Source organism: Diceros bicornis, chromosome 4, assembly GCF_020826845.1.
Source record: "Diceros bicornis minor isolate mBicDic1 chromosome 4, mDicBic1.mat.cur, whole genome shotgun sequence".
NCBI classification, from domain to species: Eukaryota; Metazoa; Chordata; class Mammalia; order Perissodactyla; family Rhinocerotidae; genus Diceros; species Diceros bicornis.
The window spans coordinates 79,838,216-79,851,125 of NC_080743.1; the positions used below are offsets into that span (position 1 = coordinate 79,838,216).

A 12,910-nucleotide genomic window follows, 5' to 3' on the forward strand; every position below is an offset into this window, starting at 1 on the left:
TGACCCTTTCAGAAGAACCAGCCAGGCCCATCACATCATGTGAAATGTCACCCCATCCTTCAGGTCCCATGTCAGCTACCATTCCCTGGACAGGGCTATTTCCCCCCCGAGCTGGATGTAAGCCTTTCCTCCTCTGGACCTGCCTCCTCTGCTCTGTGTGTGTCTCTCTTAACAGCCTTTATCATAGTCTGCCTATTGTGTTTCTACATAGTTATTTGTATACTCATCCTTTACCCTTGTCTCCCTCCCTCCACTAGATTACAGGCACCTAAGTTCAGCAGTTCTTCCCCATAGCACTTCCAGGGCTATCACAGGGCTTTTATAAATGCCAGCCTATAAGCTCTCAACATACAGTAAATGACCAATAAATGTTTACTGAACTGAACTCAATGTGCAATGTGTAAGTTTCATATTGTCAAACAAGAGTTTTTAATTATGCAAAGCTGGTTAATGATAGTACCTATCACCTGTCCTCTGCTTATATTTCAAAACGCATACAGTATTGTTACCTAGAAAGCACTCTTCAGCAGATCTGTGCTTGCATAACAGAGGCAGAATAATAATGCTGATGATAATAACAATAACATGATGATGACAACTAAACAAACACTTATTTGAGAATTTACCCTGTGCCAAGTTAAGTACTTCAAATGCATTCTCTTATTTCATTCTCATAATCGGATTAGGCTTGTTATCCTCATTTTTAGATGAGAAAACGGAGGCTTTGGATAAATAACTTGTCCAAGATCGTACAGGCAGTTAGTGGCACAGCCAGGATGTGGGCACAACAGCTTGACTCCATTACTCTGAACCTCCTGACCAGAGGCCACAGGGCATACAACTGTGCACGGGTGTGTATCCCCCAGGATACAACATGGGGGAGCAGGGGAGGGGGATAAAAATACACAACTGATGGCAGAAGCCTAGGAATATTCACGATTCAGATACGAACACTGACACCAGCATCTGCCACATCATCTTCAACGCTGCCCCGACAGGACTTTCTGCGATGACGGCAATGTTCTATACCTGAGCTTTCCAGTACAGCAGCCACTAGCCACGGGTGGCTACTGAGCATTTTTTAAATGTAGCTAATGTAACTGAGGAATTGAATTAATTTTATTTAGCTTTAATTCATTTAAATTTGAATGTAAATAGCTACCTGTCACTAGTAGCGACTATCCTGAAGAGGAAAGTTTTAGATCCCAGAATAACAACATCAATATTTGTCTGTCCATGGTAAGATTTAACAAAGTCTATGCTATTTAAATATCTGATTTGCCTAAAGCCCAGTGGAGAGACAGTCTTATATTCTGAAAAACGTATGATACACAAAATCACCCCTTTACTGCTGTATAGAACTTTAACCTGTCAAAGCATTTTATCATCTACAAACTCATAAACATCATGCTGGTAATCACCTTTGAAAATTCTAAATAGCACCCAAGCCTGGTCTCTGCCTAAAGGTGATGTGATGAAGACCTTTAATGAGAGAAAGGTGAAAAAAAATTGTGGAAAATTATCAACCCAACTCCTTGTCCCATTTGACACAAAAATGCACACTCTCTGAAATTCTAAGGTATGAGCTTCACTTTCCCCCAGCAAGCGCACCGGAAAACATCGTGACTTTCGAGGTGAGCTGCTGAGATATTAGAGATGTTGATTCAAGCATGTTGACACCAAGTCCTGTGAAGAACGTCTCTGATAAGTAACATGCTAATCTCTTTGAATGGAGGTTGGTTTAATGGATAAAATTAATAAGGCATAAAAAACAGCAGGCCCAGTTGATAATACTGCTGTTTTCTTGGAGGGAAGAAGAAGGATAGAGTTATTCACGAAAAGTTAGAGATCTGGTAGTATTTTCCTAACCTATAAAAATAAGGTAAGTTTTGGACCAATTTAAATTCATCACATGCACTGATATGGATAATAATGCAGCTCTACTTATCCTACTTATCCTAGTTCAAAACTTAAAACTCAAAACCTTTGTCACCAGACACTCTACTCTCTCCCATATGCCACAGCTGATTAGATGCCAAGGCTGCCCATTTTATTTCCAAAATATCTCTTGCTTTGCTTTCTTGTTTTTATTCACTGCTAACACCTAATTCATACCTCTTGCCAAGAACACCACAACAGATTCTCATCTGACCTCCTCCCAGAAATGGTTTCATTGCTCTAACCCAGTGGTTCTCAAAGTGTGGGGTCTGCAAACCCCTGGACGGAGCCCAGGCCTTCTAACTCCTCAGGTGTCTCAGTATCATCTGCCACCACTCCCCTCGAGCACCCTCAGGGACAGTCAGACTGGCCAGCTGACTGTTACCCCATCACTCATGCCACTTTGCCTCTGCTCCTTCTCTCTCGGTCTAGATCATTCCTTGCTCCCTACCTCTCTGCCTGCTACAATCCTGCCCATCCTTTAAGATGCAGCTCACACACCATTAGTCTTTAAACCTTTCCTAATCCCCCAAGCACAGGTAGCCTCTCCCAACATAAAATCCTGCCTGTATTTTATTACACTTGGCTTTGCATTCTGATTTTGCAAACTTTGTATTTACTCAACCACTCCGTCATCTCCCTGAGAACAAGCACTGCGTTTCTTATATAACTTCACCCCCCCAGGGGTTAGTTACCTAGGTCAGTGCTTTGGGCAAAACAGTTGATAAAAAAAATAAGTGGTGAATAATCATGAATTCTAAAATCAGAGTCAGAATGTTGGACCAGGTATATAGCCCTTCCCTAATATGGCTTTTCAAATGTTTTAATCCTTCCTCATTAAAACTTTTCTCATTTACCCTGAAGCTACCAAAAACCAAAGAAACAAAAATTCCCCAGGGATTAAAACCTAGCCTCATCACTAATTTAACCCAGGAATGGATATTTTACTTCACTGACTCATTCAACGAACTTTCATGAGCACAGACCACGTGTCTGACAACAGTGAACAAGACAAGAGAGGGTCCCTGCTTAGGGACACAGAGCTGACATTCCGGCTGACAAAAATAAATAAATAAATAAATAAATAAAAACAAAACGAACAATTTCAGGTACTAAAAGAACTCTGAAGTACACACATCAAAAGTGATTTAGTGGGAAGTAGTTGATGGTTAGAGTGTATCGTAAGGCCCCTCTGAGGAGGTGATATTTGAATCAGTGACCTGAATGACAGGTCCTAGGAAGATCTGGGGCAGCGCATGCCAGGTGGAGGAAGCCCAAGTACAAAGGCTCTGGGATAGGAACAAGCTCAGTGTGTTCAGAAAGGAAGAGAGCCACGGCCAAGGCACCGGGGGTGGGGGCGGGGGACAGGAAGTGTCTTGAGGTGGGAGGAGGCATCTCTCCCTTTTCAGTGTTTTATAGCACTCGTCTCCACTTTATAAATCAATGAACTTTCCTCCCCGGGGAAAATGTGTCTGTAAAATCCTCTGAGATTTTTCAAAGCAAAGAATTAAATGTCCAAAGAAGGTAGAAAATATAATTAAGAAAAAGGAAATTACACTTACCATAGGAAATAGCACATATTCTCTGAGGAAATCTTGAGAATCAAACTGATTATAGTCTCCAAAATCAGCTGAGAGGAAAAGAAGAGGGAGGGGTGGTATCTATTATATGATATTAAAGATGGAATAAGATAGGGTACCCTTATCACCACATTTATTCCTCCCACTTCACCCTATTTCTGCACTATTATTAAATAAAAACTGTGCCAAGATGTATTTGATAGCACTACCACTTTTACTTAGCAATACTGTAAATATCAGCATGTGAGCACTACTACACAATTTTCTAGAAAGAATGGGGAAACTAGAAAGTGATTCCTAAAGGCTATCTTAAATTTTTAAAACAAACCTGTATTTATCTGTTTGTTAAATATGCATCAACAAGTATCTTAAGAACATCTGCCAAGGGGACTTTTTAACTCAAGGTTAATTTAGAACTGAAGAGCCAAACCATCTGCATCTTTTCATATATTTGCAGCTGGAAATTCCCACTGTAAATCACCCTTGGCAAGCAACCTTGCAAATCTTTCCACCTCCTAAACAACTTCACATGTTGCAAGATGCCAAGAATTCTGTTTTGTCTTGTTTTCATCTCACAATGGTATGTTTGTGCACATGCAAAATGAACACAGCAAACCGATATCATGAATATCTTGCTTCTAATAATCTACTCACTCTCAAAAAAAACACAAAACCGGTATGAAATTTTAATTTCATGTAAAAGATTTAGCATCAGGTAGAAACAGATTCAGGTAACTTGAAGGTAACAAGAGATGCAGAATGCAAGGATCCACACAGAAGGCCAGTGTAAAGATGCTGCTGTGAAGGCAAAGATCCACCTACCAACTCAGCACACACCTAATTATCAATTAGGTGAGGCATTCAGGAAGAGCCAAGATCACGCACTCTGCCTATTTTCAAGTTTAGTCATCAGTTATCATATTTCATCACAACTTATACCTCTGTTGATGTAACTTTCTAACTGCCCAATAAGGGCTCTCAAGGAAAATTATTTTACAAATATTATAACTAGAGGTGGTTTCATCAGACTGAACAGCTAGCTTCAAGGACCCAATGGAAAAGGAATCCAGAGTTAAGTTCGCCATTCAGCCTGAAAGCTATCACCAGGGTCCTCCAATATCCAGGATGCCTATAACAAGCCTCATGATTGAAGAGTGAGAGGGGAAAAAACAGTAAATAAAGTGAACAGAAAAAAAGCTTTTTAAAAGGAGAAAGACCCAATTTGAAGACGAGGGACATACTGGATCTTTTCTTTCTCCTCCCTGTTAGGAGTGTCTTCCCCATTATTTCAATGGTTTTTCTGTTATAACCACTGATTGTTCTATCTAATTGGGCATTGTTTCTTCCCCTTCAGTCTTTAACTGGACAGACAGGATACAACATATTTAGCGCACTTGCATCCATAGGGTAACAATAGAAGCTAACTACACAGGAATCATACGGCCAGCAAAAACTGCCAACCTGCTGGGGCTGGCCCGGTAGTGTAGTGGTTAAGTTCAAGACCTCCACTTCAGCGGCCCGGGGGTCGCAGGTTCAGATCCCAGGCTCGGACCTATACGCTGCTCTCAAGCCATGCTGTGGTGGCGTCCCACATACAAAATAGAGGAAGACTGGCACAGATGTTAGCTCAGGGACAATCTTCCTCAAGGAAAAAGAGGAAGACTGGCAAAGATGTTAGCTCAGGGACAATCTTCCTCACCAAAAAAAAAAAATTGCTAAACTGCTAATAACCTAGAAGAAAAGAGGTCATGAGAAGGCTGCCTCTGAGACAGTTTAGAACTGAAAAGGTTCAATTTCAGTTCAGAGTCTGGGATGGGAAGTTCAGTTCACAGCTTCTAGAACAACAGTCCACACAGCAAGGATGCAGCGTCAGGCAGGCTTACATTTGAACATTAACTGATTTTAAAGAAAATAATGACTGAAAGGCAAAAATGTTTCTCTTAAAAAATTATATTATCTCTTGTTTTCAATATGACTAAAGACAATTAAACCACCATTCAATAAAAAATAATGTAGAAATATGTAAAAATTTATGTAACATATTACATAAATATATGTTTTATATATATATATATATACACACCACAATTTAGAGAAGATAAAAATAGCTGTCTAATAAATCTAAGTAGGACAGGTTAAAAGAAAAATTCACTCCAATACACATTTGTTATTTCACATGACGACTGTACATTTTAAATTTATCTCTTTAACTGTATAAGAATAAATTACACTATAATGTTTAAAGCTATCACACCAGAAACTGATGTGAAAGTCACACAATGATAACATCAAGCCACAAAATATGACCACATTGGGCAGTGGAATAAGGCTGAGAAAAGGTTCCACAAACCCTGAAATGTAGCTTTAATTAAAGACAGGATGAAAGTTGCTATTTCTTCCAATAAAACCGATATTATATAAGCATGAGCAATTCTGCAAACAGCTTTGTGAAATCTACCATCCTGCCACCAAAAATCACTCACTGCATTTTTTTTTTATTTTTTTTTGTGAGGAAGATCAGCCCTGAGCTAACATCTGCCAATCCTCCTCTTTTTGCTGAGGAAGACTGGCCCTGGGCTAACATCCGTGCCCATCTTCCTCTACTTTATATGGGACGCCTCCACAGCATGGCTTGCCAAGCGGTGTGTTGGTGCGCGCCCGGGATCCGAACTGGCGAACCTCGGGCCGCCGCAGCGGAGCACACACACTTAACTGCGTGCGCCAACAGGCCGGCCCCCACTCACTGCATTTTTAACATAAGATATCCTGAAATGAAAAGTGAGCATTACTAAGAGATCATTCAAGTAAATCTAACTTTTCCCTCTGAGAAATCAGCAACACCATAACCAAACAGGAAGTGGAATTTCACACGCCGGTCATCACTCTCTCTTACCTTGCACAGCTAAGCCGGCTAGCCGAATCACCTGTTCCAACGTACACCGCAACCGCCCTTCAAGCACGTCTTTTTTGACTTGCAGGTAATACTGATATCTGTTCAGGGGAAAAGGGAAACAAACAACCTTAAAAGCACATACTTGGAATATATTCCCACAACGCTGATGCCTCTAAATGTAAAACCCTGTGTACACAGCAGGATACACAGGTGATTTTGATAAAGGTCAGCTCTATAAAAGATGGAAAGTGACCTCTGCCTGTGTTTATCTTTGTTTGATGTGGCAGGTGCCACATCCCATTCATTCTGAGTTTGAGAGCGTTTTCATCAAACCATTTCACTGTGGGCCAGCAGGATGAACCACTGATAAGGACCAGTTCTTCTTAACAGAGACCAAGAATGAAAATGCTCCTCCACACCTGGAGACCCACAACAACACAGCTGCCAAAGCTACATTCAACAGTGTGCATTCCTGAAAAAATTCTGGAAATGCATCATTTTTTAAACTCAGATGTTTGGTAGGGTAGATGACAAAAGGGCCACAGAATCTGGAATCCTGCTAATGGATAGGATAAAGCTTTTCAGAGCAAGGTTCACCCTACATGTCTGTGACTCATAAAATTCTAATTGAACGCAATACTGAGTCTTCCAACCCCCAGTACACTCCCAAACCAGCAAAGTGCAGACGGACAGAATGTGCCCACATACAGCATCGAACCTCAGACTAGACCACTGTTCTCAGAAGCTAATACAGTGTACTGTTTCCTTGCCAATCAAACTGCACTCCTAGAATTACCTAAACATTTAGAAATCTCCTCACACCAAACCTTCACTTCCCAGGACTCCACTTCTTTGACCATAGTCTTAAAACACCATCACCTCTACAACAGTCAGACCTTCGCAGCATTAATTCCTGGCAAACACTAACAATCTTTTTTCTCCTGGTAACCATAACTCTCTACTTTTTCTAAACTCTGACATGTCCATCAAGGAACTCAGGAGTGAGCCAAAGCCCAACTCTTTGGAGAGAGGCAATCAGCGTTCAGAGCTAATTATCACTGGCTCTAGCTTGACATCACAGATATCATTACACAGCGATCCAATGCCTGTTTGAGGGAAGGAATCAGGCTCTCCACCCACTACGGTATAGTCTCTACTTCTTTCCTCCTGTTGGGTCTACTGGACAGAGTAAAGACAACCATTTTCTCTTTTGTGGGAAAAACCTATACTCAAATCAGAAGGACCAACACATGCAGTTACTTAAAAATTCTTTTTAGTCAAACTTAAATACGATAGAAAAAGAACCTATTTTTCCTACTCCCATCCTATCTGTCACCTAAAATATTCATAATCCTTTTATAGGGTCCACTACTGAATCAGTAATTTTACTTCCTGTTCATATCATTTGACTAAATCAATTAATGTATATAACAAGTGTCTTTACTGATTTTCAGAGACAAGTCCCTGATATGTTAGAAAACCTTCGTGTCCATTTACCACTCTGAGATCAGTGGACACTACTCTGCCTTCACCTAGTCATTAGGTCCTTAGCTGGTCAGAGGTATCATGGATTCTAAATCCCAACAAATAGGTAAGAGGTTACATGTAAGAACTTGAGGTTACATGTAAGAACTTGTGGTTAAAAGTCTTTTGCTGGTAATGAAGTGGCAGTTCTGCTGTTTCTGAATGTGCACAAACAACAAGGAAGAAATACTAGGTAGGATACTTTTAAAAACCCTGTGAAATTGAAGGCACCGCATATGAGTGTGTGTGTGCGCGCGTGCGTGTGTGTGTGTGTGCGTGTGTGCATGTTTGAAGAGTTTCTGGCAACAATATACCACGGAAGGAAAAGGGGAAGTCATGACCTGGCTCTTCATTCTTCATAGGAGAGAATCAGAGTAAATGAAAATACTTTGAAGCTATAATTGTATATGAATTTAAAGTAACATCACAAGACTAAATCAAAATATCGAAGACTAAAGAAATTTGAGTTGCTACAGTTAAATATGCCATGTTGTCTTCTGGGTTCGTTTTTTCCCCTGTTCACTAAAGTTAAGCCCCTGAGCTCCGGCGTGCTTTTGAATGTTTCACTCAAGCTCGGGCGTGCTTTCAAATGTTTCACTCAAGTAAGTGAACATTACAAAAGGGTAGTCCCATGCACTCCACCATCCAAGTCCCTGCTGTTTGCCTGCTTGTCTCCCATTCCAAGGAGGAAAAGAGAGCCAGTCTACATATGGCATGTGTCAAGGATCTCAGGTTCCACAGTTTCACTCTGCAAACCAAGAGCTCCAACAAAAATGCTTTACCTTCACACCTTCGCTTCAAGGAGCGTGCTCCCTGTCAATTATAAGCAAATCTCAGGGTTTTATAGCCTTACTTAAGTAACAGATTTATGTCTAAAAACATAATCTAATGATGCACACTATTTGTTCATCTCCTGGGAGAAAGCTCAGTAAAACTTGAACCAGGAGAAAAATATGGGCTTCGGACGCTCTCTTCTCATACCATGTAGCACAACAGGTTTCCTGTCTGTGTTCTTCACCCTTCCTTCAAGATTGTTCCTGCCATGCTTTTCATTGTTCCCCAGCTGGTTCTTGGTTTTCCTCTCGCACCTGTTTTGTACTTCTGGGCCAGTTCTCTAGTAAACAGTAAAACATCCACTCAACTATATGAGGTAACCTTCCCTTCAAGAGACCTCAGGAATTGCCTGTGAGCCTTTTATGAAAGATCTTTTATGTTTACACCCTCGCCAGTTCTTAGATAGGAGAACACCTTTCTGTGCAAACCTATGCAAGGAAGGGGTCCTAGGTCATCAAAAGATCTTGTAAGCCCCAAGGTTCATCATGAAAGCAGACAGGTCTTTGAAGAGGAGGAGCCACTTAGAATCTGAAGACCAGACTTTCAAAACTGGGGGAATAAGAATAAAAGAGCGATGAGGAAAAGTGTTAACTTGATCTTATTGCCAGAAAATCCCACTGCGCCCTTCTTCAGAAAAGTTAAAGGATATCAAAAACAAATAAACAAAACTACCAAAGAACTTAAAACAGACTCTCAGGATAGAAAGGAATCTTAGAGTTTACTGAAGAAAGGTACAACGGGATTCTCAAAACAATCAAACAAAAAACCAGAATACACAATTTCAAGGTAGGAAAGAGGATGGTGAAGTTCACCTACTCCTCCTAATCATGCAATGCTTGAATCTCTTCTACATGCCATTCACTCCTTCCCATCTTGAGCAGTTTTGATTCATTTGCTGCTCTACAAGCCCAGGAGGCACATGGATATTAACACATACTCATTAAGCACTTCCTCCATGTATGAGTCAGCTGGATGCCAAGGGACACTCTAGAGAGGTCTGAAACGATCTCTGCCTTACAGGATGCTCATCATCTCTTAGACCACTGCTGTCATGTTCCTCTCGCTAGCACACTATTGAGGATTCAATTTTTAAGAACTGACAAGTAAAACATTTTATAAGGTGTTATCCCGGTATTATCTGCCATAGCTAGTCTTTTTATATGTCATGTTGGAGGTGAAAATGATCGGCTGATATCTTTAGGAATAGACCACCACCTAATTAATCCACAGGATCCAGGAAATGATAGTTCTAGTTTTCTTACCTTGCTGATCCCAACTTCCATCTACAACTATCACTTCTATAATGTACAAGCAAGTTCTACTACAGATCCATCCCATCCTAAGCAACAATGAATCCCCAATCCACTAGCAAGGAACACCAGGATTGTTCCTAGTCATTTAGGTTGGATACAGGCTTGTACTGGGATATAAAACCAAGAGGTGAAGAATGCAGTGCTCTTTCCTGGAAGCCATACAGACTACGAGAGACTCTGGGGAGCGTTAATACATGAGATTGTGGATATTACTACACGAGACAGCAGAAACGAGAATGAAATGTGGACCACTTTGGAAATTGTTTGCTTGCTACTTTTTTTTTTTTTTTGAGGAAGATTGGCCCTGAGCTAACATCTGTTGCCAATCTTCTTCTTTTTCTTTTTTTCTCCCCAAAGCCCCAGTACATAGTTGCATATCCTAGTTGTAGGTTCTTCTAGTTCCTCTATGTGGGATGCTGCCTCAGCACGGCTTAATAAGCAGTGAGTAGGTCCGTGCCCAGGATCCAAACTGGCGAACCCCAGGCCACCAAAGCAGTATGCGCAAACTTAACCACTACTGCACTGGGTTGGCCTCTGCTTGCTACATTTTTGCTCAAAAGGCACCTTTATAAAATATAATAATTCTATCTTATATAAAACTAAATTAGAGAACATGAGCTGAAATTCTATTTCTAGAATGTTTGGTTTTTACTTATTTTTGATTAGAGATTTGATTCTAACAGCAGTAAAATACAACAGTGAATTCTATTTTGGAAACATGCAATTTCATGGAAGTATACTCCACCCTGTCATAGCTTTGGGTGGAGGGGAAAAGAAAAAAACCAATCCTGGTGCCAGGAAAGTAAGTATTTGCCAACTTTCCAAAGGGATACTCTTTGAAAACCCAAGCTCACAAGGAGAACTTTTTAATATTTTTCATATTCAAAGACCTGGAAATAGTCCATCTGACTGCTGAGGTCCAATGAATGGTTTTAGGTTAGGATTCTGCTTTCTCTCTAAGAACTGGTGAACATAATTATGCTTGTTGAATAAAGGTAAAATTTTTGTTTTCAAAGTTTTTTGTTTTTAAGCTACAGAGAAGATTAATTTGTGGATTAAATGCAGGTTTCGCTGGGTGAAACAGAAAAGGCTTCCTGATAATCAGAGATATTAAACGTGACAACTAGAAACTGACAGATGCTATGAACCAGTCTCTGGAGGTCTCATCTATCTGGAATATTTCTATCTAATCTCAAGAAAATAAGTGACATTTCCACGTTCCTTCCTCCCCCTAGGATTTTGAAAAGAAAGTTTTAAAAAATGCCATATCGCGTCAAATCAATAGAGCATTCAGTACTCCGACAGTGGTATCAAAGAACTCTTTCAAAATTACACCCCATAACATTATCCTCAACGTTTACAGATGTACAGCTAAGATCTATAATCTCTCTTTTTAATTCATATTTGAGGAATTTATCTAAGCACTTAGGCAACTATGTTTTACTCGCAGGTCTGCTAATACTTCTCAAATTGAGAGATTCCATGTGGTGTTCTGAAAAGTATAGACTGTACTACCACAGAACCACAAATAAGACGAGAGAAACTCAGAGGCCGAGTTCGCATTGCTTTTAAAATATTTCTCCCACCCATCCCACAAGTGCAATATTCATTCCAAGTCCAGTTCAGCGGAAGCGCCTCAAACGGAACAGCCATGAAGATAAGAAAGCCTGAAGATCTGATTTTGGTCATGCTTCTACCCAAGGACTCAACATCCTCACCATAAATCACAGAATGATGAAGACAGAAGGGTGGGAGGCCACTGTTACTGTTCCAAATGTTTGTTGCTGTTCTCCAGGGAGCTTCCCCTGCAAGAGGGTTATACCCGCCTACCTCATTAACTGTGCTGACTAGCTATGGGGTGAAGTGACACGCGTCACTCCCAAGCAGAAGCCTTTCCGAGCCAGTGTCTGGTTCCCACCTCCATTTCTCTGTGCCCAGAGACCTGCAGCGTCCAGGTAGGCACGGCGCTCGGTTAGCCTGAGCTCCGGGAAAGAAGGCAGTGGAGACAGCAGACACACGTGTAAGGTGGGCAAGAAACAAGCCTTTGTTTTGGAAGGCCACAGAGATCTGGGGGTCATATATGGTTGCAGCAGGATTTAGCCTAAGCTATTTAATGAGGGAAGGATTTCAATAATCCAAGTCCAACCCTTTTGTTTTTAGGAAAGGAAACTGTGTTGAAGGAGGAGAATGATTTGCCCAAGGTAACACTGCTCCTTGAAGGCAGGGCCAGACAAACCAGGGCGTGGAGCTCTTTTCCCACATGACAACCAGAGGGTGATGAGAGTGGCATCTGATTCCCAGCCATGGCAAGCAAGTCATCGGTTTCAGTGAAGTCTGAAAATAAAAACACTGCTACCTGGTGATATTTATGATCCCAATGCTTCTAAGGAAGGGCTTTGATAACCACGCTGCCCTCCCGCCCCCTATTAGATAGTCTGTGCCACAGCATCTGAGGCAAACACTGACATGAGAAGCTTTTTTGTAAAAATATATGACAGCACATTTCATACCTTGGCCCACGGATTATTCAGATGTTTTTTTTGTCCCAGCAGCTGCCTCTGGGATATTTCACTTTCCTCCTCCAGAGGAGAAGGAAGGGAAAGAAGACAGAACTATGCATCCTAACTACTGGTTAACAATTTTATAAGAGGCACAGAGGGACAAAAGTAAAATCTAGAGATGGGGTCTCCGATTATAGGCTCCTACCTAGAAGAAGGGACTATATCCAGCGGCAGGGCTACAAACGGGGCCCAAGTGCAGATTTTTTTTAAAAAAGTAAATTGCAGGTCATTATCATTGTCATACACAGTCCACACTCTTGCATTACT

General features: G+C 41.0%; 1 protein-coding gene across 2 annotated transcripts in view; it reads right to left on the reverse strand.

The window, feature by feature from the left end:
* Nucleotides 1–12,910, reverse strand: part of PTPN14 (protein tyrosine phosphatase non-receptor type 14) — a 167,795-nt gene that overhangs the window by 43,465 nt on the left and 111,420 nt on the right. For both annotated transcript variants that reach the window (XM_058539845.1, XM_058539846.1), the window contains exons 4-5: nt 6,412–6,509; nt 3,501–3,568 (exon numbers count right to left, since the gene is read on the reverse strand). In XM_058539845.1, coding sequence (XP_058395828.1) covers nt 3,501–3,568; nt 6,412–6,509 — 166 coding nt within the window. The remainder of the gene's footprint in view (nt 1–3,500; nt 3,569–6,411; nt 6,510–12,910) is intronic.